The 27,290-nt window shown below is 55.6% G+C and overlaps 9 protein-coding genes across 9 annotated transcripts; 3 read left to right on the top strand and 6 right to left on the bottom strand.

The window, feature by feature from the left end:
* Positions 1-60: 60 nt before the first annotated feature.
* On the bottom strand, positions 61-2,080 carry L226DRAFT_394818 (Aldo/keto reductase). The gene is made up of 7 exons (XM_067674518.1): positions 1,484-2,080; positions 1,271-1,417; positions 1,139-1,216; positions 932-1,082; positions 624-875; positions 393-568; positions 61-324 (listed from the first exon to the last, which is right to left on the bottom strand). The coding sequence occupies exons 1-7, from the start codon at positions 1,796-1,798 to the stop codon at positions 238-240; spliced, it is 1,206 nt and encodes a 401-aa protein (XP_067536590.1). The 5' UTR covers positions 1,799-2,080; the 3' UTR covers positions 61-237.
* A 1,196-nt stretch (positions 2,081-3,276) lies between these two features.
* L226DRAFT_461353 (uncharacterized protein) lies at positions 3,277-4,377 on the top strand (the record flags this gene model as incomplete). Its single annotated transcript, XM_067675645.1, has 2 exons — positions 3,277-3,993; positions 4,054-4,377. 2 exons carry the CDS (start codon positions 3,277-3,279, stop codon positions 4,375-4,377), a joined length of 1,041 nt encoding a protein of 346 aa, XP_067536589.1.
* An 823-nt stretch (positions 4,378-5,200) lies between these two features.
* Positions 5,201-7,635, bottom strand: L226DRAFT_485114 (longevity assurance proteins LAG1/LAC1). Its single transcript, XM_067677092.1, has 12 exons — positions 7,471-7,635; positions 7,191-7,413; positions 7,070-7,114; positions 6,894-7,015; positions 6,494-6,840; positions 6,387-6,441; positions 6,172-6,334; positions 6,037-6,115; positions 5,912-5,988; positions 5,787-5,852; positions 5,594-5,731; positions 5,201-5,536 (listed from the first exon to the last, which is right to left on the bottom strand). The coding sequence occupies exons 2-12, from the start codon at positions 7,244-7,246 to the stop codon at positions 5,452-5,454; spliced, it is 1,233 nt and encodes a 410-aa protein (XP_067536588.1). The 5' UTR covers positions 7,247-7,413; positions 7,471-7,635; the 3' UTR covers positions 5,201-5,451.
* Positions 7,636-8,033: 398 nt separating this feature from the next.
* Positions 8,034-9,881, top strand: L226DRAFT_559845 (uncharacterized protein). The gene is made up of 3 exons (XM_067683327.1): positions 8,034-8,525; positions 8,578-8,979; positions 9,044-9,881. The coding sequence occupies exons 1-3, from the start codon at positions 8,476-8,478 to the stop codon at positions 9,627-9,629; spliced, it is 1,038 nt and encodes a 345-aa protein (XP_067536587.1). The 5' UTR covers positions 8,034-8,475; the 3' UTR covers positions 9,630-9,881.
* Positions 9,882-10,116: 235 nt separating this feature from the next.
* Positions 10,117-14,241, bottom strand: L226DRAFT_485113 (uncharacterized protein). The gene is made up of 4 exons (XM_067677091.1): positions 13,923-14,241; positions 13,813-13,863; positions 11,338-13,751; positions 10,117-11,283 (listed from the first exon to the last, which is right to left on the bottom strand). Exons 1-4 carry the CDS (start codon positions 14,092-14,094, stop codon positions 10,252-10,254), a joined length of 3,669 nt encoding a protein of 1,222 aa, XP_067536586.1. The 5' UTR covers positions 14,095-14,241; the 3' UTR covers positions 10,117-10,251.
* Positions 14,242-14,485: 244 nt separating this feature from the next.
* Positions 14,486-17,314, bottom strand: L226DRAFT_485108 (uncharacterized protein). The gene is made up of 5 exons (XM_067677090.1): positions 17,019-17,314; positions 16,057-16,965; positions 15,850-16,003; positions 15,693-15,798; positions 14,486-15,643 (listed from the first exon to the last, which is right to left on the bottom strand). Exons 1-5 carry the CDS (start codon positions 17,296-17,298, stop codon positions 14,663-14,665), a joined length of 2,430 nt encoding a protein of 809 aa, XP_067536585.1. The 5' UTR covers positions 17,299-17,314; the 3' UTR covers positions 14,486-14,662.
* A 270-nt stretch (positions 17,315-17,584) lies between these two features.
* Positions 17,585-20,105, bottom strand: L226DRAFT_534075 (plus-3-domain-containing protein). Its single transcript, XM_067680595.1, has 9 exons — positions 19,917-20,105; positions 19,744-19,854; positions 19,541-19,692; positions 19,401-19,492; positions 19,025-19,343; positions 18,845-18,975; positions 18,672-18,791; positions 18,202-18,608; positions 17,585-17,998 (listed from the first exon to the last, which is right to left on the bottom strand). Exons 1-9 carry the CDS (start codon positions 20,030-20,032, stop codon positions 17,833-17,835), a joined length of 1,614 nt encoding a protein of 537 aa, XP_067536584.1. The 5' UTR covers positions 20,033-20,105; the 3' UTR covers positions 17,585-17,832.
* A 123-nt stretch (positions 20,106-20,228) lies between these two features.
* Positions 20,229-22,428, top strand: L226DRAFT_506770 (WD40 repeat-like protein). The gene is made up of 9 exons (XM_067678097.1): positions 20,229-20,348; positions 20,400-20,664; positions 20,716-20,903; positions 20,957-20,997; positions 21,051-21,125; positions 21,182-21,347; positions 21,593-21,858; positions 21,931-22,125; positions 22,184-22,428. Exons 1-9 carry the CDS (start codon positions 20,343-20,345, stop codon positions 22,344-22,346), a joined length of 1,365 nt encoding a protein of 454 aa, XP_067536583.1. The 5' UTR covers positions 20,229-20,342; the 3' UTR covers positions 22,347-22,428.
* Positions 22,429-24,103: 1,675 nt separating this feature from the next.
* On the bottom strand, positions 24,104-25,326 carry L226DRAFT_394674 (uncharacterized protein). The gene is made up of 2 exons (XM_067674517.1): positions 24,483-25,326; positions 24,104-24,413 (listed from the first exon to the last, which is right to left on the bottom strand). The coding sequence occupies exon 1, from the start codon at positions 25,214-25,216 to the stop codon at positions 24,518-24,520; it is 699 nt and encodes a 232-aa protein (XP_067536582.1). The 5' UTR covers positions 25,217-25,326; the 3' UTR covers positions 24,104-24,413; positions 24,483-24,517.
* Positions 25,327-27,290: the final 1,964 nt, after the last annotated feature.

Raw genomic sequence — 27,290 nt, 5'->3', positions numbered from 1 at the left:
GAAACCGCGACTTGCCGGGGTGGCTGTGGACAACTTACAAGCGAGCCTACGCGTTCAGGAGCGCCGAGATGATGGTATGTGTTGGACTTCAGTCCCAGTGAAACCTCGGGCATAGAGGCGACGTGCCAAGGAGCAGACCCGCACCGCTGAAGTTCAATCCAAGCTAGAATATACATCCAAAAAACTGAGTATCTCCTCGGAGTATCGTACACGGTTATCTACTGCACAGAAGATCCTTCAATTGAGGCCAATGGGCGCGGGACGCGGCCACCGCACGTAGTTTGCCGCGTTCTTCATGAGCCAGATGTAGTCCGAGCCGTCACCCTGTGCATGCGCGTGTACCGTAAGCCTCCGAAATTCCCGTAGTGAAGTCAGACAGCGAAGATACTCACGCAGAAGTCGTGGGGGAAGCCTTTGACGAACGTCGACGAGCTCTCAAGGAACTTGATCTGCTCTTCAGAGAGCTTGATGTTCAGCGCCTCGAGGTTCGCTTCGAGATGCTCGACCTTACGGCCTCCGATGATGGGGAAGACGTGGGTGGTCTTCTGCATCACGTAGGCGATTGCGACTACACGCCGATGTTCGTTAGCGAGGCAACTAGACTGCAATGAGATAGTACTGACCAGCCTGGATGCTCTTCGTTCCGACCTGCTTCGCAACCTCTTCGAGGGCCTGGCAGACCTTGCGCTGCTCAGGAGTCCGCTTCCAATCACCATCCATTCCAGGTCGGCCTGCGCAAGACATACCGATGAGGATATTATGGAGAGTTAACATCGATAACATACCCTTTTCGCCTGTCTTAAGACGGCGTTCTTCTTCCTCGTCCGTGCGGATCTTACCTCCTGCCAGCACGTTCCACGGCGCCAGGGCCATTCCTGTACAAACTCGTCAGCGCGGGCTCTTTCATCCGAAGATATCAATGTAGACATGCCTTCCGCTCGTGCCATGGGTATGATGTCGCGCTCGAAGTCGCGCTCGAGGATACTCCAAGCGCCTTGATAGATCGAGAAGGGAGTCAGAGCATGGTCCCGAGCATACTGGTTGGCCTTAGAGACGATCCAAGCCGGCGTATCGGAAATGCCCTATGTGTACGGGTGGTGAGTTGACTATTGAACCCGCCTTGTGTCGCGCTACATACCAGGTATAAGACTTTGCCGGCGAGGTGGAGACCGTGGAGACCGTGCATGATCTCCTCAACGCCCGTGTCCCAGTCCCACTGAGATATCGTCAGTTATTGGACGCCATGAACCGGGATTTTCTCATGGCTTACCCAGTGCACGTACAGAATGTCAATGTAGCTTGTGCGCAACTTCTTGAGCGATTCCTCGACCGAGACGTGCATGGCCTTGATGCTATTCCCCGAGTAGTTCGCTTTCACCAGAATGTCGTCCCTACCACGCTTGTAGTGTGTCGTATACTGGCGACGAGGTGCGTCAGTACATTATGATCAGGCACAGGCACTGGCCAAACCAGACCATCTCACCTTAGTTGCGATGACCATCTGGTCGCGGATGCCACGCTGCTCCATCCACTCGCCAATGAACTGCTCGGACGTCTCGTCCTGGTAGTTGTTCGCGGTGTCGATGAAGTTTCCGCCAGCGTTGTAGAACGCATCGAGCAGCTTGAAACTACCCTCCTTGTCCATCGCGCCAAAGCCGAAGGCCGCCCACTTGTCCCCGATGCTCATCCCGCCAAGACAGAGCGGTGAAACATGCACCCCAGCGGAGCGCGGCGAGAGCTGGCGGTAGTAACCGAGCTTAGTCGGCGGTGGAGGTGCGGGGGCCCAAGCGGAAGCCATCACGTTTTGCTGAGTGTCGATTGTATTGTGAGGGATGGAGAGTGGGTGAGGACGAGCCTTGGAGGCAATCGTGCTTTTATAATCCTCAGTCGCGAATCCCAGGCCTGCGAATAGTCGCGAAGTCCGGGGTCGCGCGAACGAGACCGCGATGACCTCATCATCTCAGGGCTATTCGGGCTTACTGGCACTCAGTCTGTGGGCGAGGCCCACGGTTTCACAAAAGCGCTCACTTCCGGACGGAGAACATGAGAGAACACTGGATATCCCGATCGCAGATTAGACTCCCAGCACTGAATTACTTCGAGCGCTCATGAATGCCCGTCGGAAGTGTGCTCTGGCTTAACATGAGTCTCTTCGGCAAATCTCGGCAGCCTCCGGTCCTTGCATCGCGGTTGGACAACCCTTGAAGAAGGAACGAGTCGCTGCGGGGAGAACTGAGTAAGGAGACTCCAGTTCTTCGGAACGGGTCGACTTCCTTGGTGCCATCCACTGCTTTACGGAGGTGGCCCAGAAGGTCTGTACGAAGTCAGAACGACGTCGAAGCGAGGCACTGGACTCACGGTCCCTAGAGTACAGAGCTGCATGCGGGCGTTGACCTGACTGTGAGATCGCGACTTGGAACAAGGATAGAAACAAACCAGGTCGGGAGGAGAAGGCACCGTGGTGCTCGGCGGCTATCCATCCACCCTCGCTGACTAAGCACAATGACCTTGTTCTTCCGATTCGCCCTCAGGCTCTTGGTTCGAAGCATGGACAAGCTACAGCATGTTTCCTGCAAGCACAACGCTCGGTGCACTCCTTACTACCGTTGCTCGCCGTGGCGATGTGGACGATGAATATACACTGCGGCACGCTTCAAGTTCCGACTCCCAGGCGGTTAGCGGACCAAAACCCAGGTAGGTGCCCCCACTCCTGGTGTGTGGCGTACGCGATATCTGAATTATCTCGCACAGTTTTGAAACTCTCAATGCAGACGTCATGCGTTTGATTGTGCTGGAGCTAAAGGGAGACAAGTCATCCCTAATGGCTCTTGCCTCATGTTGTCACACCCTTCGTCAGTCCGCGGCTCCTGTCCTGTTCCAGGATTGTCGGCTACGTGGGGAAAGATTCCCTGAAGCGATACGTCCATACGTAAGGTAATTATTTTTATAGCTGCTGTCACTGTACCCATCTGATTTAGCCACCTCAAAAGACACATCCGGTACTGTTTTCCTCCAGATAGTACTAGTGCTCCTCAGGAATTTCAGACCGCCTTGCAAGACCTACCCTCCCTCTCTGCAATTAAATTCGTCTGGGCAGACCGCATCCCTTGGACGGTGGTCAAAAACTGTCTGATCCATCCCCGCATCAGGTCATTATCTTTCAACACAATCCATCGATACCTCCCTGCGGACCCATATCCAGCGGACGAGATCGCCACCATGCCCATATATCTTTCCAGCTTCTCGTTCACCACACTGCTGTGGCGGAAAGAGTTGATGGGGAGAGCATTCAGGTCTGATCCTGAGGCCGCATTCAGGGCGGCACTCGCGCGTGAAGCGAGCTCTCTGTCCGTTCTCGTGCCACGATTGAACGAAACGGTAGAACAACTCACTCTCCCCATGGAAGCCACCCCGGTCCTTTCGATGTCGGAGCGCCTCTGGTTGAAGCTGCATAGCTTGTCTTTCCATGGCGAGTACGTGGATGTTGCGCAAATGGAAGCCCTTTCCCTCTTCCTCTCCAAGTTACCTCGGCTGCGAAGCTTATCCGTCACAGTACGCCAGCTCAGGGATACCGTGCATCGCCGGGCACCTATGCTTGGCCGTCGACCCCCCGATGACCCCTTCCAGCCTGCCAGTATCCGTTTACGATCTCTCACCATCGCATACCCCGATCCCGACGACGACATCTTCTCCGTGGACGCCTCAGATTTGCGCCAGCTATCGCTTCGCGACTGGCCCCGCTACTACGGTAACCTCACATATCGCGACAGCTACGGTACGAGATCCCCCGCACCAATCTTGACACATGCAGAATGCCTGTCGATTCTTCGCCGGATGGACATGCCTCGGCTAACTAGCCTCGAGCTCGTGTACCTCGTAGATCCCGGAGTCACGGACGACGAACTGCTGAGCTACATCCCCCATGCCTTCCCGCATCTCGAGCATCTGCAACTTCACCGCTATCGCGCCGACAGGGAGGAACACGTGGACTACGTGAGTATGCATTCCTGGGAATCACCTTCTCATATTTCTGAATATCTGTCTACGATGCAGGAACACATCGCGAAGCTGTTGGTGGCAGCCCGTTCCCTCCGAACGGTCCGCCTCAACCTCGACCTGCACGGCGATCACGGGCCCTACTGCAACTTCGTACCCACCCTCAAATCCTGGTTGGCCAAGCTCAGAGACGAGATCGGCCCGTCGATCATCGGTATATTGCAGGACCTCCCACTGCTCGAGTGCTGCGAGCTCCTAAACCACCGATTGGGAGGATCGACATGGACCGAGTTCCGTCCTGCACACGGCCCAGAACCACATTTCATCGAGTATCATGACGAGGATGCTCATCTGTACGTGAGCCGCTCTGCCCACATCTAGCTTCTGACACGACATTTCATCCTATGTAGGGACTCTCACCCTCTGCCGTTACAATTGCGCCGCCAATATGGTTATGGGCGAGTAACTCGTCGAAGCATTTGGGATGCTATACAGTGACGGGTTGTTCCTCCCCGAGCTCTCGAGCGCTCCAGTTACTCTAGTGTTCACCAAGACTTGCCATCCTCGTCCTCGTCCTCATCCAATGCTCCTGTTGGTTACCATGAAACATTCCCATGAGTTCAATTTGTTCTTCCCATTTCCCTTTTGCATCTATCCTAGCAAGTCTTATTCGATAGTTTCTGGGCAAACAATCGGGTCCTTGAGGATCGTCGCTCTATGTCAGCCCATCAGCGTTCAAGAACATTGAGGGCCCCGCGGTACCTATGCAGCAGAAGTGATGCTGCCGTAGTATCAGGACAAATAAAAACTGGAGCTCATCGCAGCAAGACAGAGCGACGAGACGTGCACTCCAGCGGAGCGCCGCGCGAGCTGGCGGTAGTAGCCGAGCTCAGTGCGGGGTGCAGGTGCGGTGCCCGTTCGTGTGCTCGCTCCTAGGTGTCGTGGTTGGCGGTATTGAGAAAGCGATAGTGAAGAATATACGCGGTAGATGGGGAATGTGTACCGTGAGTTGATTGCTGCAAGAGACACATGCACTGTCTAGCAGCGGCGCTCTTGCAGACAGCCATTCCGCTCATTCCGTGAGTCTCGCACATACGAGACACGAATGACCTCAGATGGCCTCGGGCGTGCTACTCTGACCTGTCAGCACTGACCGTGGGTCGGCTCGGCATCACCGAAGTTAATGCGCAAGGTGCTCGTGGTTGCGCAGATAGCACTTGTATTTCCCGATCGCAGATTAACCACGGGCGCTTAGAATACCCGTCGGAAGTGGAGTCTTGGTATATGTCGGGTGCAGTGTGAGAGTTCCTGCCATCTCAGTGTGGCAGAGAGCGATTGGAAGAAACGAGCATGCAGAGGGTGCGACATGAATGTCATTCAGACGATCTATCGTAGTCGTAAGGCACGATGGCGGTAGCGACAACGCCCCACTCACGACAGTGGTATCTTGCTTCCTCAGTCGTCCTTCTCGACCACGTCATCCTCTCCGTCGTCTTCGACGTCCGAACGATCGTCCGTAGTTGTGATATCTCTGACAGCGCTGCAGCGTGAACGTAAATCAGCGTACCGTCTACACCGCGGGAACATGGAAGCACACCGGTACGCGAGGCGCAAGATCAAGAAGTACCAGAAGAGGTTCAGGCCTTGGAGCGCCACAAGCGGTGCAAACACCTGGTACTTCATCCACCAGACCATCCACACGCCGTCCTCAGGTGACCAACGCTTCGACGATTCACTGCAACGAGAAGTTGAGTACCGGGAAGCTGACCGCGGGAGATGTTAGTACATACGGCATGAGATCGAACTCGAACAACACCGAGTATAGGATGACCCAGTTAAGCCAGTGCCGGAAGTAACTGTGTGGCGTCTACCTCAGTACCGGAATCGCAAAGAAGCCGTGGGTCGTAAGACGAACCTCCAGACGCCGATGAAGAATGCAAACACAGCGACCTTGAGCCTATCCCACCGGAGGTAGTTCAAGAGCATTGAGAGCTGTAGGGCTGTCAGCATAGTCCTGACTGAACGCAACGTAGGTCTTACCGCAAGGAAGGTGTCTGGCAGATCCATGCTGAGGTACACGGCGTTCCCAATCAGAGTGAGGTTGATAAGGTAGCTCCACCTGTTCACGCCCAGCGTCAGTGTGGGGTTTCGGTCGCACATGTATGTGCAGCTCACCCGACCAGCCATAGCGTCACCAAGTGGTGTGCTATTAACTCGTAGTAGTCTTTGCGAGGCTTTTCCAGCTTGAGGAGGAGAATAATGAGCTGGTGACACCAGTATGACGCCTGCATGAGATAGTATCGCTTGAGTTCGGGCTTCATCTCCCAGTGAGGGTAGTCTGCAGTGCGTCAGCAAGCCGGCACACCCGGGAACAGCCTGCGAATACCGACCGATCCAGAAATACTTCGTGTCATACCACCATGTCGGCAATTGGGACATGATGCGCTGCGGGAGGGATGAGAACAAGTCAAACCAGATACGCCGTAACTGTACTTACAACGCCCCAGGCTGCCATGACGGCAAAGTATAGCATGGCATATCCCTGCTCGCCGAACCGGACCAGTTTGACCTTATTAACCCGGAAGTGAAGCGCCACAGGTCTGAGAAGATGGATGAGGATGCTCTGCCGGACGAAAGACCAAAACACGATGTGGAAGGCGATAAAGACCAGGTCGAGGTATCCTTTCCGGTATCGCGGATCGTCCGGGGAGGATGTCGGTATATAGTGGGAAATGAAGATGAGCGGTGCAAATGGGTTGGGTACGTCTCCTGCAAGGTATGGCACAGCAGCCTCCCAGCTCGCCCAAAGGGCGACGACGATTAGGAGTATCCTGAGTGATGAACCTGTCTTGGTGTGAGTATGCACCCTTCGAACGCGGGCAACCTTCTAGACCTACTTGGCAACACCACCCATCTCAGTGTGGCAACATCGTCCCAAAAGCCCTGTGACTGCGTCGACCATCGCCTTGTAGCCTTTCCATTCTTCCGCAGGGGTTTACGAGCGCCTAGGGGACGAGGACTGGCACGACTCCTGAGTAAGCGCGAATACGACATGATTACGAAGTGAACTCACGCTGAGGATCTGGAAGAGCCATTGGAATGAGGGCTCGGTTCCTTCCTGGCGATGTGGTATGACGTGTCAGGGCAAAAGAAGAGAGTTCAACTTGAACACTGGTGGCGTATAGTCCACTCACTCTACGTTCTCGCCGGCATACGTCTGAGGCTTCCTCTTGTCGGACGGACGTGCCATCGATGTTCCAACTGATATCTCCGCTGCGCCGTTTCAAGACGGCGAGAACGGGAGGGAGAGCGTGAAGTTCAAGTGGTCGATACCCCGACGGGTATTAGACGCTGGGCCTCGCAGTTTCGTCAGCGTGGTGACGTGGAACCTGACCGAGGTCCCGCTCCCGCTACATCCTTCAGCCACATACTTAGCACCCCAACCTCTGAAGGAGTTGCATGATCATCACTCACGATGAAAGTACTGTTGACGAGTTCATAAAAATGCGACCGGACCGGGCATGGCTGTATGGAGAAAAGGTGAGCATGTATCCCACTCCGCACGAACCAGTAGTCAACTTTCAGACTTCCCAAATTGATTCGGAATAGACATACGCAGCGGTATGCCGTCTGTTGGTGAGGAGGAGGGCAACCAGCTCGTATTCAAGAAACGGTAAGCAGCCGCACTTTGGGAGGGAAGCACGAAAGACGCCTGTCGGCTGTTACCGAGCTCAGGATTCCCTTCCATGAAGCCAACCTCTCCCTGACCGCTTTCAACGTGTGTCCTGCTTAACCACTCCCAACGCTCGTCAGACTGTATTCCTATTCCCCTCTGTTCTACGGTCGCAGAATGGGTAAACATGCGGGCATGAAGACGATTCCCAACCCGAACACCTGGATGGCGGGGTGCGAAAATTCGGAAACGGCCGCTTTGCGCTCTACACCGTTTCGTCCGAATTGTGAGCCTTCCTCTCGACGTATCTCCATCATGACATGCTGACATGTTGCCCAGGCTGTCTCCAGATATCCCACCCGGATCCCGGATGAGCCAAGGGAACGGGCGAGGAGAACGCGTGTCCTCGAGGCGCAGCTTCCCCCGGCGTCTGCAAAGCGACTTGGGCGTCTGCAAAGCGCTATCGCAATAAATCGCCGCCCGTCGCTTTGCCAGCCTTATGTCGGGGCTTGAAGAAAAGCGCAACCACACGCTAGACCCCCCCTTCGCTTTGCCGGCATCTCTAAAAGGAAAGCGTCGCTTTGCCGGCATGATCACTAGCACGCCCGACGCTTTGCAGACGCCGCCGCCGAGTGGCAGCTTTGTCGACCAGAGGCATTTAAAAATGTGGGCCACGGCGAGCTTTGAGCTCTTCATTCGACCCCGTCGAACCATCCCCCGCTTGGATCTCCTCGCCCGCACCTGTCCACCGACACCACACATCCCCCTCCCCGCAGCCACCTAGCCACACAGACGCCCACCACACCATGGCCTTCTGCATGCCCTTAAACTCCGAGACGTTCTATGACGGTGCCGGGTAAGCATGGGCCACATACTCTGCCACTCGACTTTGGCTAACATGTGGCCAGGTTCACCGATGCACGCCTCATGCAGGACTTTGCTCAGGATGCTCCGTTCACGTTCTTCGACTACGACGCGTTTGCCGACTATGACTCTCTCTTCCTGGACGGGCTTAACCAGGATCAGTTCTGCGTCGACTCGTACCAGCGTGTGTACTTCGCCAACGAGGCTTATCCACCTGCTCCCGCGTTCTATCCTCCTACCAACCACTACTCGATGAATCCTGCCACCTCCATGCCTCAGGTCGATCAGCCATGCATCTCGCCAGCTGCCCTCTGCAACATGGTGGAGACGTGGTTCCAGTCTCAGGTGGAGGGTTGCGACAGCTATGGCTCTTCAGAGAGCGCGAGCTCGCCCGTCTCGCCTTCCACCAATCAACCTTCTGCCGTGCACCGGGATACGTCCACCAGGTCAGCCGGTCTTCCTTCCTTGACTGTGAACGACTATCTGATGTGCTGAATTCACTCACTATAGGACTGCACAGACGTCTAAGCGCAAGGCCGACGACTCCGACTACGAGGACGACAGCGACGCGTCCACCGACTGCTCCGAGTACGCTCCCCGCCGTCCCACGAAGCGCCCAGCAACCGCGCGGGTCGCCTATAACCCTCTTCCCGACTCCCTCGCGCCCATCCGCGTGCAGTCTGCCACCCACCCTCGCTGTCCGATGCCCGGATGCGGCGTTGAGCTCGACGCGAAGGATTCCGCCTGGCGCGGCCATTTCAAGCGCGTCCACCACGACGCGCTCTGCCTCACGCCCAATTGCCGCGGCCTCGTCACGGGATCGTGCAAGGCGCGGTGTCCGCTCCCTATCCCCGGCTGCAAGTCGTGCGCGAGCGATGACGAGCAAAAACACGGACACGCCGCGCGGAAGGGCTCCGGGGGCGCGATGACGATCGAGAGCGTCGGGAGGCACCTGCTGAACGTGCATATCAAGGTCGCGTACCGGTGCCCGCTGTGTGGCCTGCAGAATGAGTGGCGCGAGTCGGCGTGCGTGCGCCATATCCGGCGGTGCGCGGAGAAGCATGGGAAGAAGACGAAGGGTTATCTGATGCATTGACCCCCCCGCTCTCCTTTCCGCGCCTCGTTTGTCTCCCAACTTCTTTCGTTCTCGTGCAGTGCACTGTCTCATTTCGTCTACACCCCCTCCTCTCAGCAGTTGTCCCTTGCTATCGATTACTTCGTTCTACCAGTGTTGTATTAGTATCACTGTTGTCGCCAAGCGATGAATTCGGCCATGTATTCTTGGTACACAAGAATGACATGCGCGACTATGTACACACTCAGAGGAGCAGTGGGGGGAACGCTGCGGAAACTTTGTCACTTCATCGCTTACTTCCATCGTCCTTCCGCGTGCAAGCGGACCCCCGTTACCCGTGGTTGCTCGGTCGTCCTCTGTTCTGGCGTTTCTCGTCGGCTGTTCTGTTCAGCGTAACTGTTAACGAGTCAGAGGGTCTAAGATGGCACGTCACTATGTACTTTTGGCCGGGGCCCTTCCTGCCTAGAATCTTCCTCCCGCGCTGGGCTTTCGACAGCCTCCCTTGCATGGCCGGTGCAGAGCAGTACAATCAATTCTAGAAAGATGATGCTTACATGAAATGCTACGACTCACTGACCATGATACATGTTACAAGGTGGATGCGACGATGATATGGTAAGTGAGAACAGCCGACTCCATGTTCTCACTGCTTGATCAAACCTATACAATTCTTCTTATGTCTCGACCAGTCCTGCCGCTGGCACTTCTCAGAGCAGTAAGTATCTTTCTGACAGCGCGCGCACTTCTTCAAGTCATACATGGCCCTGTCGCAGACAATACACTTCGGCGGCATTTCTATCGTCTTCTTGAGCGTCCACTTGGACGTCATGCCTCCCGAGCGTCGCAGGAACTTCATCATGAGCGGTTCCAGATACCACACGGGGAACAGCGGAGACAGCGCGATCCGGGTGACGTGCGGCGCGAACGGCGCCCAGGCCTTGACACGGCGCAGGCCCTCGACGTCCTTCCCGCGACCGCAGCTGCAGAGCGGGTCGCCCGCGTGCAATCGAGTTTCGAGCGGGATGCGTCCGGTCGCCTTGTATTCGCAATTTGGACCGTGCGACCACGTGCGACAACGTTCTGCCAGTGCGGGAAGGAGCTGCTTCCACATGCGTAGCTCCTCCCCAAACAAGGGGACGGGACAAAGCGCGTCCTTCTGAACCAACGGGGCGAGGATCGACCGAGTGAGGGGAGGCGCAACGGTGAGCACGTAGGCATCCGCGACGACGGTGTGCGCCGTGAGATCGTAACGCAAGCCGGTCATGAAGAGGATGGTGTCGATAGGACTGAGGGGGTGATTGAGCTCGGATGACTCACAGAGGCGAACGACGCGGAATGGTTTTCCAAACTTATTGAGCGGCGCGGACGGGCTGAAGCAGCGGTACAATGCGGTGGTAATGGATTCCTTGGGCAGCCGCCACACTTTGAGTCCATACATGTTGTATTGATTGCCCGTCGCGCTCGCCATAGCCTCCATAACGGAAATTTGGGTCCGCAGATGCTCCTGTAGCCATTGATCAAGTTTGGGTGAGCGAAGGTTCACGGCCGGCATGCGGTCGAGGTTGACACGATGGATGTCCCAGGGACAGATGATGTCGCCCCTCAAGCCTACTGGCGTAGCGTTGAGCATGAATCCTTCGGCTTCAAGCGCGCCACTTGCTGCTCGGACAATCACCTGAGTGGGCTAGGTTAAGCTCGACAGACAGGCAAGATGTTGCGCTACACGTACCTCGATAGAGACCTGGCCAGTGCTTGCAACCTCCAGATTCAAGCTCATAGGCTTGGAGCGCATCACTGGCAAAGGATATATGATGTCCTGTGATAGATCGGCCTCTGCTAAAGTCATGCGCATGGTGTGAGGCGATACAAGCTCGATCTTGAGCAGGTCCTTCCCATGGTCGCGCAGAAGTGTCGCAATATGGACGTTGTGGACTGTAAGGGCTACACGGAAGCGGTTGGCATTGTAACCGTCGACTTCGTCCTCGATCCGGAGTAACTGCACAACGCCTTGTTCCCCTATCGGCATATGCAGCGATGGAGATAATCCTATTCGGGGACATGGCCATGTGCGCGGGTCTGTGCTGTAGTCGACAGAAGGCAGGAAAGGTTCCGGAGCAAGGAAGACAGAGGTTCGATCTTCAAGTGTCGTATGATAGATGACGAACCGGTGGACTGGATGTTCGGGGAGGATTATTGCACGGTCCTCAAGGGAGGTGAAGACAAAGAGCTCGATCTCGATGGCTGTTTGCTCAGGAGTAACTTCGCCTTCGCAAAGAGAAGCCGTATCGACAACGAACGAGACCACGAAGTCAGACGTCCCACGCATCCCCAGAGGATCTTCTTCCAAGCGCAAGGCGGGATATGCCTCAGTTCCTTCGTCGGTCACCGAGCCGAAGAACGGACGCAGACACTGATACAACCCACGAATATTGCTTCCTTCCAGGGAGATGGCCAGCGCGGATGTTCCGCGACGGTGTGCAGTGTCATGCAGGCTGAAGCCGACCTCGGCGCGTGGTACGACCAGATAGATGCGCACGAGCGAAGGGACATCGGACCACAGCGAGAGACGTCCTGTGACAGGCTTCGTCGGAGTATCCATGCCTGCGGAAGTGTATATGCCGTGAAGAAACAGCTGCGCACGGAATTCCCTGTCGCACATATGTTCGTTCGACTCCATCGGCTGCTCAGTCTTCTCCCAGTTGAACTTGAGGAACATCTCCATGATGTGGTTCCACTCCGGCACTGAGAGACGGAAGCGTTCTCGGACGCACTTGAGTAGACAGACGAACGACTCCCTCGTGTAGTAGAAGTGATTTGGGTGCTCGAGCCCTCTGTGCCAGACGTCTGTAGCCGCTCGGAGATTACGTGTCCATTCCGCATCGCCATACAAGGCGTAGTACACCTCGTGCAGGAGGTAAGCAAGTTGCTCATGGTCTTCGAATGCGAGTTCTGGGGTGGGATGCTTGAGAGCAATGGTATCGCCCGAGCATGGTCGCTTCCAGACGAGGACATCGTGCCGCCGTGTACGAGATACAATCTCGCCTGGCAAGCGTTCTTCAATGTTGAATCTTGGGGAGAACCCCCCAAGGAAGTCGACAGGGCATAGATCTATCCACAAAGCGGTCTCCGTGAAAAGCTCAAAGCGATATCCGGCAAGACCTGTCTTGGGATTGTCGTACCAACGGACGTATGACTCTGTGTAGAGTACACTGTCTGACTCTGTCGACGTAGAGAGAATAGGGGTGACAGTAGGGAGAACGTTGAACATGCCACCGATGGTGTCCCAGAGCGTGGAGGTGTCGATGACGTTGAATGTGGCCGGGGCGAGGTCCTGCTCGTACTCTTCAGCACTGAGTTCGATGGCCTGAGCACTCCAGGGCACGACAGGTATGGGAGCGGTGCGTGTCCTCCATCGATTGAAGTACTCGAAAGTACGAGCAACTGCGAGTGGGTCTCCGAGAAGGAACCTCACGGTCAACAGACTGCCAATCTTGGCTGCAGCACCCCGGAAGGACCGGCACCAGACGCTGAACTCGCGCCGCGCGGCGCCAACGACATCAGCGACAGATACACAGCTAGGCTCTGTATTGCCGAAAATGGGAGCGGTATGGAAGGGAGCCAGCGGGTCGTTGCATACGTGGACGACCGAGTCGGGTCCGTGCCTCGAGTGGTAGAAAGTGGGATTTTGGTGTACAGCGGATTCTCGATCCCCATCTTCTGTGAAGGTCGTTCCGGTGTTGCAGTACACATCATGGGCTTCTTGAAAGACTCCTTCAGCATACTTTTGCATCGGTCCTGCCGATCGGGCCGAAGAGTGATCGTAGTCCTCTAGCATCTCTACAGTCCGGTGTCGCACGGGACCTTCCCCGGTGCCATCCCGAGGACCAGTGATATCGGAATCCGCATACAACGAGAGGAGGCGGTGTACCTCCGACAGCGTGAATACGGACCCAAACCTCACGACAGAGCTGTAGATGGATTTGGCCCACTCGTCGACAGACTGGGTGGCGGCTACGAGGTTGCGACAGTGAGCCACTAGGGTGGCCAAGGAGTCCGCATCCAGGTAGATGTGGTAGAATATGTTCCATATCTTCTCGTGTGGCGTGCCGTCGATAGCCATTGTAAGGAGGATGAGCGCTCTCGCTGGATTACGGTGCCGGTGAGTAACTTAGGACATAGCAGTGGTGGCATGGAGGTACCATACCTAAGATGGCTGGATCAACATCGGAACATGTGAAGTCAAGTTTCCTCTCTGCTAATAACCATTTCTTCGTCAGTACGAGGACATGTGAGTGAAGCCGATCCGTAGCTTACTGTTCGGTTGCTCGCAGAACACTGTGAATAGCACATTCCGACAGTCATTGCAGTTGAGGAGTAGGACATCCGCGTCAACCTCAGGAGATAAGTCTCTCGTGAGAGAGACCGCAGAGGTATTTCCGATAGGGTCGAAGTATCGCTCGGTGGGCCAGTAAACCGGACAGGACATGGTGGTAGCGGAAGAAGATGGTGGTTTACCGGACTTGGTGGATGGCTGCTACGTTAGACGACGTCGGACTTACACCACAGCATCAGAGTCTCCCAAGTCCAAGACAACCCTTTTCGACTCCAGACAATAGGCCGAAGGATGTCTCCATGATGGTAACTTACGAACAAAAAACAACCCCAAGGCCCCGAGTCGGAAGAAGTAGTGATTGTTCGGACTGACGCCCGAGTGTCATACGGGTCCCACGCTCATGATGGCTGCTTGCTCCGACTATCACCTTGCAGCGGTACAAAATGCACGAATAGACTACTCTATAAGTTATGAAAGACTTACGACGTGACATAATAGCGTGAAGCAGCTCCAGATCATACGGAATAACGGAGCGATATAAAGTCACGGTGAGTCTATCGAACGAGTGTAGGGTACGCGATGTCGGTAAATATCATACTTTGCCCTCAACGACAAGCGTGGAAGCATAACGGGGGAGGGAAGTGATGATAATAATCAGTGAGATAGAAAAGGGTAGAAGTCGTGATCATGCTAGTCCAACATGCAGGTAGGAGGGGCCCCTTCAGTCCTCATGCTTCTCGCAGTCCTCAATTATCACCGAGTCCGACATGGCTTTGATACGCTTGCTGCGTCGGCCGCCCGGACTAGTAGTACTAGCACGCTTGCGCTTCGGGTCAACCACAATAAGCGTCGCAGACTTTGAAGTTGCCGAGGTTCGCTCGCCCGTGTGCCTGACCACGGGAGACTTGGAACTGCTCGTCCTAGTTCTCTTCGCCTTGGATGAGCTGGTCTTCTGTGCGCTCGGGCCCGACCCAGTACCGCATGTCCCGTTGTCAGGGTCCTGGGTAGACATGACCGTGTCCTCTGTCTTGTTCTTATCCTCAAAAGGTCGAGCTTCAGTACCGGTCGGTCGCAGATTATCTGGGTCTAAAGGAATGGGCTGATCGCGGTGGTCGACGAGGTACTGGAGTATGAGACGCTGCATGGCCTCGTGAAGATGATCATCCGGAGGCTTGGGGGTCCAGAGCTCGTACTCCGGTGCGATGTGCCGGCTGATATCGAAGAGTAGAAGAGCGACATCGCGCATCTCCGGGAAGAAGTAATCCACCCAGTCTTCGTCTACCGTCATGAGGAGAGCGTTGCGATTGTCGCGATAGAATTGTGGTTTGTCAGGAATCTTGTGCGCGTAGAGAGTCGCCCACAGCTCGGCAACCAGTGGGTGTGCATATGGCTCCAATGCAGCTGACTTCGGCTGGACACGGAGTAGAGCGGCAAGCATGGTCCAGAATATTGATTCGGCATCGTGGCATGGGCGGTGAACGAAGGGAGGAAGGGGATTGGGCCACCTCTTTGGAGGTTTACCGCCACGGAAAGTATCGGGGTTCTTGTCCGTGAATTGATCGTAGCGGTGCTGTCCATATGCCTTCACGTACAGGCGCTTCGCTTCATCTGTCAGAGTAGGCATCGCTACGCCTGTGAGGCTGAGCATGTTGCGTTGCAGCCGCCCTAGGCACACGCTTCGAGCGATGTACATTGGTGTTCCCTAAGTCGAGGTTCAGGACTTGAAGGCGATGACTAACGGAAGCTCGTACCGTACGATGTAAGAGATCACTATCTTCGTCCACATTCTTCGTATCCAAGATTGCCGCATTGTCCGTGTCGATCATTAGACAGTCGGCGGTACGATCCTCGAGCGGTCTACAGGAAGATGAGCAATGTAGATCTGCAGCCACTGATCATGGAACCCACCGAAGGAACTCGTCAAGAACGTCCTTGATGAAAGGGGGAGTGTCCTTGGAGACATTCCTCCCCTCCACATTCGCCCAACGTGGGTATATGAGAATGTTGTATAAGCTCATGTCGCGATGTAGGACGTGCCGCCGGAGATAGATGGTACGGTGAACTAGATACAGGAATCAGCTACCTCCAAAGAATACACGCGGAACGGGAGCTCACCTTCTAGTACATCATAGATTGCCTTCAGCAAGTCGTTGACTGACTTCGCGTTCCGAAGGTGCTCGCCATCGTCGTAGAAGGCAAGCCGCCGCTTGGTCCGAATGCCATCGCCAGATCCGATGTGGAGAAGCTTGCCGCCAGTGTGAACGTTCTCCCAGGCTTTGAGACGTACAACACCAGGTATATCCCCGTCGGCATGGATATGCTCGAGCACCTCTTCCTCCTTGAACCGGCGCTTCTCGTGGCGATACTGTTCCTTGAAGATGAACTGACCGACGCTCTTAGTCGCACGGAAGACCGTAGTGCGTCGACCCCACGGTTTGCCACGAAAGATGACATCTCCTTCATAGACCTTGCCCTGGAACGTGATTTCCCAAGAAGGCGCTGCTTTAGGGACTGCGGGAGCGATCCAGCGTAACGTGTCGTCGTCCAGGAAGTGGTCGTCCCGGGGATCGTAGTGGGAGTAGACGTACGCAAGGAGGAGGTCGAGGTTGTCCCAGGAAGTCTGTGCAGAAGCAACTATGCCACTCGGGGAAGAGAGAAGCACCTGATACCATTGTGGCTTGATGACGAGGCAGTAGACCATAGGGTGGTCTGGACGGGCTTGCAGATGGCGATACGCATAGCTCGCAGCCTGAGCGCGACCACCGCCCTGTCGCTTCGACGTGGCCTCGACGAAGCTGACGACTCGATGGTGAGGGACCCCCTTGTACTTGCCATTCTTCTCTCGGGTAAATTCCGTTGGGTTGAACACGGCCACAAGGGCCGGCGCATCTCGTTCATTATCGATGTCGAAGTTGGAAGGCGGGGAAAGGTGCTCAATGAAGGCGAGGGGAGAGTCGAGCTTACCACACAGATACTTGTGCCTGTTAAGCAGCTTGGTCTTCAGACGGGTCCCGTCGATGAGGCCTAACAGGAAGTGGTGATTAGCAATGGGATACAGAGACAGTAGATCGACGTACCGAAGAACTTCCTGCTGATAATTATCAAGGCCTCGCCGGCTGGCTTGTGCATGGAAAACTCGTTCTCGGCCTTGCAGACATCGCTCAACAGTTCCTTGAGATCCGGGGTAACTGAGATTGCCGGAGCTGCTTTGAGGTGGTTCTGGAGAAAGTTGAGATCGATTGCGTCGTTGGCTACCGGGGGCTCGTAGGAGGACACCGTAAGACTGCATGAACTTGAGCGCAAGACAGCCACCTCCTTGGGGTCCTGATATGTGCAGGATCTGGTTCGGAAACTCATCCTGGGACGGAATGAGGCCACTCTACGGCAGGAAATGAGATGGTTGTTGAGGTGGCTGGGGGAGCGAGTTCAAGTTCGTGATTGTTCGAATTGCCGCTTAAGAGGACGGCGCCTGTCTACTTTGCGGACAGCCACCGCCGAGACTTGACTGAACCTGCAGCTGCTGGCTGTCCCTGCTATGTATTGGGCGAAAAAATTGTGAATACCACGAGCAAAGAGATAGTGGTGCTTACGAACCTGGACGTACAAGACTACCACCAAGTCGAAATTGATCGACGTGCACGTGGGGGTCGGGTACAGCATGAAACCAATACATTAAGCAGCTGCAGTATCTACAATACATTGAGTGACGAGAACGACCAGTGCGCCATAAATCTCCATATGATATGTCCATCCAGTCCCCGCCCGAGATCCAACGCGTCGCGCTTCTGGCCTGACGGTTCGGGCGCTTACAGCCGGACCGTCTGGAAGGCGACGTTGGGAACCCGACGACGGCGACGATACATGAGTGTGGTCCAGGTAGGAATAGGTGGTCTAGAAGTCCCCAAGATCGATTTCCACGCTCTCGAGCACGCTTGCCTCGAAGTTGCGTGCGCCATTGCCCTTGGTCTGGCCTTCGCCGTCCTTGGACGGTGTCGCTGCAGGTGAGGCCGACCGGGGCGTCGTACCCCCAGCCGTGGGCGTTCCTGGCGTACCAGCTCTGGGAGAACACAAGAATATACCGCAACAGCCCCCGAAGCAGTTCAGAAACAGGCGTCAAGGTCAAGATCAAACACAGAGAAGCAAGGCGGAGGGCGGGCAAAGAACCAACGGCGGCGGCGGCGGGGCGTGCGGCAAGCAAGCAATCGTCAACGAACCATCTCACACGCACGGTTAGACATCACGCGACGGAACAACACCGACCTTGAGTTCCCGCTCGCAAGCATCTTCGCCTTCAGCCTCGCCGCCGCGTCGAGCGCACCTCCCGTCGGGGTCGCAGTCCCCGCGCGTAGCTGGCGCTCGCGGCGCTTGCGCTCCATCTCCATGCGCTCCGCCCGGCGCACCTGCTCTTGGTTGAGCTTGCGGTTGCGCTCGTTGATCTTGGCTAGATTGTCCGATGCGCTCTCTTCATGCCGTGAATCGCGTGAGGGGATGCTTGCGCTAAGCTCTGCGAGCTTTTCGTCGATCCTCTTGACTTCGGAGTAGTCTTGTCGGCGCATGGCAAGTGTCCGCTCTTGTTGCAAGCGAGAGCGCTCCATTGCGAGGGAGGTCGTGCTCTGCTTCGCAGCGTTAATGGCCTGCTTGCGCGCGAGCATTGCTGCGATGTCACTCTACAGACGTAAGTCATCTACGGTGAGCCAGCGACCATGAGTCGACGAGACGTCTCGACGTACCTCAGTCATGGGCTGGGTGGCGAGTCTCTGCATCTGCGCGGCCTTCTTCTCCAGCTGACGCTTCGATGGGAGCTTGACCTTGTCGTTTTCGCAGGCCTTGACCAGTCGCTCAAACTCTTTCTGCGGAACATGCTGTAGCAATGGTGAGATAACTGGTCAGGAGCAGGACGCACCGGCTCGAAACGACCATTCGAGATTTTGTCCATGGGAAAGCGCTTGGTGGACTCGCCATGCTTGAGCTCGAGCTCCTGATTCACAAGCTGCTCGTCGACCTTGTATGGCTTGACGGTGTTGGCCGAAATCTCTGTCCGGAGGTCAACAACACATCCTATGGGGTGGTTGGGCACACCTACCGCTGACTTCGCATAGCCTGTAAACTGGCTGGCCGTTCTCGTTCCCGATGAGGTACCGTACCCAAGCCCCCTTGACGTACTCCTCGAACCAGGGCTTCATGCAATGCTTTGATACGTCGATGCGGGTAAGGCGACATGAGCTGAGGTCTTCAATCGTCGTCGTAGGCTCTTCCTCGGGAGCGAGTTTGCTAAAGAGCTTGCGGTCTCGCTCCTCCTCTTCGTCGTCTTTGGTGAACTGACCATCTTCCTCCTCCCCGTCGTCGGTCTCCATGTCCATAGGGGAAGATGACCGATCACGCTTGGGGGAATCGCCCCGCGTCTTGAACGTTCGTGACCTGAGCGACAGAACTATGATGTGGAAGGGAAGAGAACATACCCGCTTCTTCTCATCCTTGGCCTTCCGCTTCGCTTTGAGCTCGTCCAACTTCCTGCTCTTCTCCTTGGTCGCACCACGAACCGCGTGTTGGCCTATGCCACAATGAGAAGAAGTACGATGATACAATGGAAGACACACACGTTTCGCTGCTCTGGAAACGGTCTCATCACCCCCGCGACCGTTCCGCAGCTTGAGCATGGATTCAAGTTGATGCTTGTCCTTGAACCGCTGCATCTCCTCCTGCCTGGCCGCGAGTATGGCCTCTCGCTCGATCTCAGGTTTTGACATCAGACTTGAGAGAGTCAGATCAAGCGAGCTAGCAAAGACCGGAAGCGCCACTTACTCTGCCCTGTCTGCCTCGTTGAGGAACTTTCCTTCGAGTGGGTATGGATGCGAGTTGGCCCCCTCCTCGCTCTCTTGGTCCCCTCCTTCTGACGCAGAGCCATCCCCCATGCTGCGCAAGGGCATTGGACATGAGACAAACCATCAAGGAACCCCAAACCACGGAGAGCTCACTCTGCTTTACGCCGTTTGGATGGGTTGTTTTGCTGGCTGCGTTTGCGCTTCTTCTCTGTAGCGCCAGCGAGCGCGAGAAGCTCATCGTCAATGTTGTCGGCTTCGGATGAGGACATAGTCAGGGTCGTAAAGAAGTAAAGAAAAAGTGGAAAAGCAGGGGCGAAGGAGGGGAGAAGGTGAGAGATGTGGACAAGCCAGGACCGTTTCCTGTATTGGGCCACCAACACTGCTCCGGAACTTGCCGCTCGCCTATCCTTTTTCGGAATTTCTACTGAGTTACCCACCAGCTTTTTGGGCGCTAGCGTACCTCCACCGTACTTGCCCCCTCCTCCGCCGCTATTCACGAAGTACTCCCATTTCCTTGCGAATTGAGCAATTGCTGGAAAGAGAGCTTGAAAAGTAGTGAAGAGGCGTGCAGCTGAAACCATGGTGGTGAGTACCGAGAATCTGTTACGAAAGTGCGACTACTGACTTTGTCCTCAGAAAATATCTGTGTTGCAACATGCACCCTCGGCGCACCTACCGCAGAGACCGGGTGACCCAACTCCAACGTCGAGGAACCTCGATCCCCTCATGCACCCGTTCGCTCGCGCCAGGGAACGGACACGAGCCCTGAACGCAGCGAAGATGGAGAGAATGTTTGCTAAGCCCTTCGTCGCTGCTCTGGAAGGACATGTGGATGCTGTGGAGACAATGGCGAGGAAGCCGGACACGCTCGACGTCGTTGCTAGTGGTAGCTGGGATGGAGGTACGTTCGTGAACGGCAGTGCTTGTTCACATACTCATCTAACCCGTACAGGCCTCATCGTCCATGACGTGTCAAGACGAACGAAAGCATTCTACAACGACCAAGCACACAAGGGCAAAGTCTCCGGCGTTTGCTTTGGGCAAGAGGGCCGGCTGTTGAGTTGCGGTGTGGACAGAAACATCAAGCTATGGAATACGGAGAGGAGCTTGGATGACGAGAATGGTGCTGGTCCGTCCCAGGTGAGCCTCGCATAGACACTTCCACACTCCATCAGCTTCTGAAGAAGAGATAGAGGAAACCGGTTAGCATCTTTCCCGGCAAGTCCGCCTTCAAGTGCGTCGTTGGCCTTGGCTGTCCTGGCCCTCCGCTTACCTACCTTTGCCTAGCTCAATAGACCACCACCGGTACGACCCCCTGTTTGCGACCGGGTCAAACCTGGTCCAGGTGTGGGATGAAACAAAGTGCGTTCTTGAATATTTCCTGACTTCTTCAAGCTGAGCCTAGCTTCCTTCCATAGAAGCGCAGCAGTGTCCAACTTAACTCTCCCTACCTCCACGGAGACGGTTACAGCAATCCGTTTCAATCTCTCCGAGGCGTCCGTCCTAGCCAGCATCGGTTCTGACCGATCTTTCACCTTGTATGATATACGAACGGGGAAGGCTGAGCGACGGATCATTATGCAGGTATGTCTCATGTTTGTGATCCGACTTGAACTATCTTGTCGCGGTGGTGCCATCCCACGACCGACACCTCTGGATCTGAATGCACTGGTCTTACAACGCACGGTGTGGCGTCGTGTCGGTCAAAGTGGTGAAATGCATGCTTGGCCTGAGTGTACGCAGCGACTGCGTCGACCGGGCACAGTCTGTCACCGAATGATACTTTAGCTTTGCGCCAAGAGTTGCACACTGACAACATCTCACACCAGATGCGCAGCAACTCACTATCATGGTCGCCAACATTCCCAACTACCGTCCTTCTGGCCTCAGAAGACCACAATCTCTACACGTTCGACATCCGCTCCCTCAACAATCCCACACAAATCTACAAGGCGCACGTCGCAGCCGTGATGAGCTGCGACTGGAGCCCGACCGGACTCGAATTCGTCAGCGGTGGGTGGGACAGGACCGTGCGAGTGTGGAAAGAAGGGCGTGGTTCCGCTCCAGAAGTCTACCACACAAAACGCATGCAACGGTGCGCCACCTTCTCGTTTCACCTCCACTTTGTCACGCACACGCGCTGACTGTTGGGGTTACTGCTGCGCAGAGTGATGTCGACCGTGTATACAGGCGATGCGCGGTTCGTGCTCTCAGGCTCCGACGACGGCAACGTGCGGATATGGAAGGCCCACGCCTCAGACAAGCTAGGCATCATCACCGCGCGCGAGCGTGCCGCCATCGAGTATCGCGAGAGCCTCAAGGCGCGCTGGAAAGCGGATGCGGAGGTCAGCAAGATCTCACGGTGCGTTACTCTGACCCGGGCTTCCCCTTTCGTGTGTGCTTACTGATATGTGTGATAGGGTACGACACTTACCGAAGCCGGTGTACAAGGCTGCCCAGCTCAAGCGGACGATGCTCGAGGCGCAGCGTGTCAAGGAGGAGCGGCGGCGCAAGCACACGCGGGCGGGCGAGAACAAGCCCAAGGCGGAGCGGAAGAAGGTCGTCATCGCAGAGCAGTCGTAGTATTTCATGCGCTTCTCTCGTATTTTGCCCCATGTGTTTGTATGGACTGTGTTGCATCTATTCGAGGAACGTTCTCGATGGCATGTGCCTTGATCCTCGTGCAAGCTCAAGCGCGACGCCATGTGCTCAACGCCACTATACCGAAGTCTTCTGTGCGGCCGGCAAGTCGAGGTGAGCATGTCAATATGTCCTGGCGCCGTGCAGACTAACTTCGTAGTCGACTTCACGTCCGCGTCGGAGGTTTTCCTGGGTCCACACCTCTACAGAGATTGGTCCGACCAACACCGGTCTTCGTCTTCTGCTAAGTTGCCAGGTACGTTGCCTTGCAGGCTCGCCCCAGCTTACATTGCGAGGACGAGCGCAGCGCCGGGGACACTGTGTTCACAGCGTCCCGAGTAATACACATTCAACTTGAACCAAGGTCCGGAGCGCAGGGATCTCGTCGTCAGAGACCGATCGCGACCTATGGCGATTAGGGCGCGAGTCGCTCGGACCTTGATGGAGAAGCCGGAATATTTGAAGGAGACACATAGCCCAGAGTGCAAGGCGAGTCGCTGAAATGTCCCTACGGTCTCGTTCTTGTTGCCACTAACGCCGTGATTAGCACCCGTACTATTCTGAGGCTAGTCGGATAGATGGTCGTGGTCGCAAATAGCTCTACCCCTGCCTGCCAGCGTCGCCTCAGTCGTATCCTCGGAAAGTTGATATCTGCGTCGTCCCTGCCCGTCTGCCTTGTGCGTTTGTCGGATGCTGGTACCTCGTTTGAAGGTACGTCTCTCCGATTTTCACAGAAGTGACAGTCACCCTTCAAGCAGTCTTCGCAAAACAGGCTATGTGACAACCACGATGTGCAAGCCACCGGACGACTGACCCACCCATTGAGCCTCATATTGGTTTTTGCGGCCTGCTCTTGCAGCGGGCTAGCGACAGTCGGAAGCAATATAGGGCGTCTTGGGTCGCTCAGAGCTTGACTGCTCATAGAGAGGCTTTACTCACGATGCTTTGTCATGATGGTCCTCGTGTTGAATCGCAGCGCGGCGCTGGGCATTGGGAGGCGGCTGGGGCACCTGCGCAGTACGTCCGGTGCCTTTCAAAACGCAAATCCTACTCATCCATCATCTTCGCAGGTTTTTGTGATCCAGCGCCACGCCACGAGAAAAGCGTATCTCCGACCCCGTCTGCTTCGAGCCCAAGCCAAACAGCCTTGGTTGGTTGTTTCTTAGTATGGGCGGCGCGGTCACCACCTTGCTCGAGTCTTGAAGTGGGAACGCCGTCACGCATGTTCGAGGTGGTTTGCCAAGGAGGATGTCGTTAACGCGGAAAGAAGGTTTGCTTTGACCCAATCGATTCAACATACGTCATGGCAGGAATGTCTCCATCAAATGTTGCCAATTGTTTTCTAGCGAAGTCAAGGTTTGGGCCCACGAGATCTTGGCGTTTGTGTGAAGCTCTCCCGCACTCGCCGACGACCGTATCGACGGAGCTCTCCAACCTCAAATGGGCGACGGGAAAGTCATTCTCTCGGTCCGACATGAGGCTGGATTGTCTACGGGCGCAGAGCGTGAGCGGCGGGTTGAATAACATATACTTCACAGCCTATGTTCCGACTGTGGTCTGTCCACGAACGCTCGTCGGCTAGGCTCGGCGAGTCTATCGCGTCGGTAGTAAGACTGCATAGTCACTCTTGATGGCCACCCTCCATACGCACACGTCTACAAATGCGTAAGGGGAGGTCGCTGGAGTGGCACGATGGATCAGTACAGATATCAGTGTTCTATTTCTGTCGCTACTCTAGTACATAGTACTCAATAGATTAGGTAAAGCCTCGGGGTTCAGTAACACTACCGACCGCGCCGCCGTACTCAGGATGCGAAGATCGAAAACGGTGGAAATGGTCGTATAAGTGGAAGGTGGTGAGATACAGTCCTGTTCTACATGGGGAACTACCTGACTGGAGCATACCCTGCCCGCCATGAGCGCATGAGCTCTAATGTTTCACGGCGGGAAGGGGGCGGTGACAAATAATGAATGTTATACAACAATACATGGAGCCAGAGACATTGCCTCCTGCGAAGGCGCATCAGCAAGCATGTTACGACACGTTCACTCGTTAGACCATACAGGGGTATTACTCACCAAATATTTTCTCGAGGTCCGCAGGACGTCCAACTTCATGCGTCATGCGGTCGTCCACTGCGTTGACGCTGCGGTTGGCTGCCGCTCTGGGCCTCGAGGTCGATACTAAACAGCACCACGGCGGCAGAAGCGGCCAGAAACAGCGGTGCCACCGATTTCATCAGCATCGAGGTCTGATAGGAGAGATCACCGTTAGCACCACCGTCCATCCCATCCCAGAGAAGCGCAGGTCGAAAAGCAATCAAACTCACGCTCCCGGAACTTCTCCGTGCGCCCCGGACATATGGCCTCAGCTGCGAAGGCCCATCGAAGAGAATCGGCGGCGGCAGCCGTGCAGGAAGGGAACGAGGCTCGACGATAGGGCGAGGTCGGTGTGCTCGGAAGCTGATGTACGCCATCCCGCGGGGTCGAGCAGGTCCTTCGAGCACGATCGGGGCAGGAAGCGGTTTCACTCCAGGTCGTCGGGACGATGCTTGGGTGCTGAGTGATCGCGCTGGCCGACTCGACGCCGCTGCGGCGTTAAGGACGAGGAGCCTGCTCGACTCTCCAAGACGAGCGGGGGCGTCGAAAATGTCTAGGATAGGGACGTTGAATGAAGGAGTGTGGGGGTGCTCGACTGGGAGGGCGGCGGCGGACATGCGGCGAGACAACGCTGCCGACAATATCATTACGCAAGGCGTGGTCCGTAGGGTCGCAGGGAGCATGGGGGAAAGAGGACGAGTGGGTTGGAACATGGTACACAGGTGAAGAAAACGGGGAGTTGAACCGAGGAGACGTGCGAGGGGTGGCCTGGGGAGACGAGAGGTCCTGCATTATGCTACCAGCCAATATATGTGGTATGCATCCGGACGTGCCCTTGGACTGGGTGCTGTGAAATCTCAGGGTAGTATGCATCGATTGGATTAGGGAAGCCACTACGCGCCCGTGCACCGGAGTTGATGCGGCGTTACGAGAATGAGTGATGTATCGTGCAGCGGCGTCCATGCAGGCGACTCCCCTCGAACAGGACGCCTCGGCAAGGTTTGTTCTGCGCTCGGTGCGAAACACGTTCGCAGACTCGCAGTCGGTCTTGGTTGTCGCATTCCTCGGTTCTTTGCTTGGCAAGAAGGTCCCGCCATAACTTTCGCATCGCTTGGCCAGGCTTATCATGGAGTCAAGAGTCTGCGCTGAACAAGGTAACAACCGCTTAAACGCCACCAAGGTTGCGAATATCGTGCTGCTCACCTTGAGGAAGCAGGATCCTGTCACCAATGGACAACATACCCACGTCATGGGTTGTATAGCCCTGTCACGGTGAGCAGCTCGGCCATAGTCTGTCAGCGGTCAGGAAGCTCCCACTTGTTGGAACTGAACACTCACTAGCTAGCGCTTCCATTATGATACAGCACGTAGTAATCATCGATCAGTCCGGTCGCAGGCATTCTAACTAGCGTGGGCGTAGCTGAATACACCGACCCGAGATTTGACCACGCCACACTTGGCGGCCTTGTCCTACGTACCGCTGGAGGCCGCGAAGAAGTCAACACAACGCCCGGTTTCTGCCCAGAGCAAAAAGAGGATCTCTTGGCTGAGGTTACTACCGCTTGGATAAGACAAGCCGCAGCAGCTTATAATTGGAGAAGCATCAAGTTGAAAGCAGCGTGCGATTCAGTTAAGGTGATACCTTCCATGGGAACGAAGAACTCACTCGTGCGAACATGACTGGAGATCGTCAGCCCGGCGACTCGGAGTTTGGTCTCGGAAAGTTGAATTGAAGGTAGCCGTCGCTATCGATATCAAGCAGGCATACCCTGGATGATTGTCGCATAGCAGGTGAAATTGCATCTTACGCTGCCGCATGACGGCTACCATTGCGAACCAGGCGTGTACGTTTGGCCCGCCATGGCTTGGCAAATGTTGCTGTCACCCTTACGCTCAACTGTCCGAGGACACAGACCGACATTCATCCTGAGCCAAGTGAGCACATGAAAGTGTGGTGCCGCATCACGCTGCGTACGCAACGCATCCCAATGCTCGGCTTCAATTGTCCATGATTGTACTCGGGCTTGGAACTCGCTCTGCGTCCGCAGAGGAACAAACTGTTAGACTCCAAATCTCTGCGTTCGCTTGTGGCGATCGCGACGAGCTGCCATTGGAGTCGAGGATCCGATGAAGCGCAGCGTAGGCTGGCCCCAGACGAGCAGGTAGCCTGGGTTGAGGGAAATGACCGGTCGTCCTGAAGGATCAGACTCCCGAAGTGAGCACGGGAGCGGGATGAGCGTGGCAGGCAATGTAGCACTGAGCAGTACGCACCTACGCCCACCGGCTAATTTCATTTCAGTCGGAGGCGGTACATAGCCTCCGAGAACGGTGCTTCACGCGATTCCACAAGCCTCATGGCGGCGGGGCAGAGAAACGGCCTCAAATGGTACGTAAATCTGAGGCGGTAACATCAGCATGCATGCATCCTGCGGCCTCCATCCCAACGGTCATAGAGTGCAGAGCTACTATGACGTTACCGCACAAGCATGCCGAGTTCACTGCCGTCCTAGATGCGTGCCTACGTGTCCAAAAGGCCAGGAAATGTCATAGGGTGCCAAGTACCGCTTTCTTGCAGGTCTGGTAGTTGGTAAGAACGATTAGTTGACATATTCCAAGTCGCAGCATGAAGGATTGGGTCTCACCGCTACTGACTCTACTTCGACAATAGTACTTGCTCGCAGTGTTTTTGTAAATCTTCACCACCATACACACGCCAGCCAAGTCGTGCTTCATACACAGCGTCCGGAGATAGAAGCTTAATGCTTGGTATGCAGTGGTCCAGGTCAG

Source organism: Lentinus tigrinus (assembly GCF_003813185.1).
Source record: "Lentinus tigrinus ALCF2SS1-7 unplaced genomic scaffold L226scaffold_9, whole genome shotgun sequence".
NCBI classification, from domain to species: domain Eukaryota; kingdom Fungi; phylum Basidiomycota; class Agaricomycetes; order Polyporales; family Polyporaceae; genus Lentinus; species Lentinus tigrinus.
This window is presented reverse-complemented; position numbering and strand designations above follow the sequence as displayed.

What these genes read in the sequence shown, in the direction of transcription:
- L226DRAFT_559845 (XM_067683327.1), top strand. Translation starts at nt 8,476, where the DNA reads ATGGCCTTCTGCATGCCCTTAAACTCCGAGACGTTCTATGACGGTGCC. An exon ending in ACGTTCTATGACGGTGCCGG is followed by an intron (nt 8,526 to 8,577) that starts GTAAGCATGGGC and finishes ACATGTGGCCAG; the next exon opens with GTTCACCGATGCACGCCTCA. An exon ending in CACCGGGATACGTCCACCAG is followed by an intron (nt 8,980 to 9,043) that starts GTCAGCCGGTCT and finishes CACTCACTATAG; the next exon opens with GACTGCACAGACGTCTAAGC.
- L226DRAFT_485108 (XM_067677090.1), bottom strand. Translation starts at nt 17,298, where the DNA reads ATGAGTTTCCGAACCAGATCCTGCACATATCAGGACCCCAAGGAGGTG. An exon ending in TATCAGCAGGAAGTTCTTCG is followed by an intron (nt 16,966 to 17,018) that starts GTACGTCGATCT and finishes ACTTCCTGTTAG; the next exon opens with GCCTCATCGACGGGACCCGT. An exon ending in AATCTATGATGTACTAGAAG is followed by an intron (nt 16,004 to 16,056) that starts GTGAGCTCCCGT and finishes TCCTGTATCTAG; the next exon opens with TTCACCGTACCATCTATCTC.
- L226DRAFT_506770 (XM_067678097.1), top strand. An exon ending in CCCGGCAAGTCCGCCTTCAA is followed by an intron (nt 20,998 to 21,050) that starts GTGCGTCGTTGG and finishes ACCTTTGCCTAG; the next exon opens with CTCAATAGACCACCACCGGT. An exon ending in CACACAAAACGCATGCAACG is followed by an intron (nt 21,859 to 21,930) that starts GTGCGCCACCTT and finishes ACTGCTGCGCAG; the next exon opens with AGTGATGTCGACCGTGTATA.
- L226DRAFT_394818 (XM_067674518.1), bottom strand. Translation starts at nt 1,798, where the DNA reads ATGGCTTCCGCTTGGGCCCCCGCACCTCCACCGCCGACTAAGCTCGGT. An exon ending in AGATGGTCATCGCAACTAAG is followed by an intron (nt 1,418 to 1,483) that starts GTGAGATGGTCT and finishes CCTCGTCGCCAG; the next exon opens with TATACGACACACTACAAGCG. An exon ending in AACGAAGAGCATCCAGGCTG is followed by an intron (nt 569 to 623) that starts GTCAGTACTATC and finishes ATCGGCGTGTAG; the next exon opens with TCGCAATCGCCTACGTGATG.
- L226DRAFT_394674 (XM_067674517.1), bottom strand. Translation starts at nt 25,216, where the DNA reads ATGTTCCAACCCACTCGTCCTCTTTCCCCCATGCTCCCTGCGACCCTA.
- L226DRAFT_534075 (XM_067680595.1), bottom strand. Translation starts at nt 20,032, where the DNA reads ATGTCCTCATCCGAAGCCGACAACATTGACGATGAGCTTCTCGCGCTC. An exon ending in CGAATGGTCGTTTCGAGCCG is followed by an intron (nt 18,792 to 18,844) that starts GTGCGTCCTGCT and finishes CATGTTCCGCAG; the next exon opens with AAAGAGTTTGAGCGACTGGT. An exon ending in CCACCCAGCCCATGACTGAG is followed by an intron (nt 18,609 to 18,671) that starts GTACGTCGAGAC and finishes TTACGTCTGTAG; the next exon opens with AGTGACATCGCAGCAATGCT.
- L226DRAFT_485113 (XM_067677091.1), bottom strand. Translation starts at nt 14,094, where the DNA reads ATGTCCTGTCCGGTTTACTGGCCCACCGAGCGATACTTCGACCCTATC. An exon ending in GTTCTGCGAGCAACCGAACA is followed by an intron (nt 13,864 to 13,922) that starts GTAAGCTACGGA and finishes AATGGTTATTAG; the next exon opens with CAGAGAGGAAACTTGACTTC. An exon ending in TGTTGATCCAGCCATCTTAG is followed by an intron (nt 13,752 to 13,812) that starts GTATGGTACCTC and finishes ACCGTAATCCAG; the next exon opens with CGAGAGCGCTCATCCTCCTT.
- L226DRAFT_485114 (XM_067677092.1), bottom strand. Translation starts at nt 7,246, where the DNA reads ATGGCACGTCCGTCCGACAAGAGGAAGCCTCAGACGTATGCCGGCGAG. An exon ending in TCATGGCAGCCTGGGGCGTT is followed by an intron (nt 6,442 to 6,493) that starts GTAAGTACAGTT and finishes TCCCTCCCGCAG; the next exon opens with CGCATCATGTCCCAATTGCC. An exon ending in TGCCAGACACCTTCCTTGCG is followed by an intron (nt 5,989 to 6,036) that starts GTAAGACCTACG and finishes ACAGCCCTACAG; the next exon opens with CTCTCAATGCTCTTGAACTA.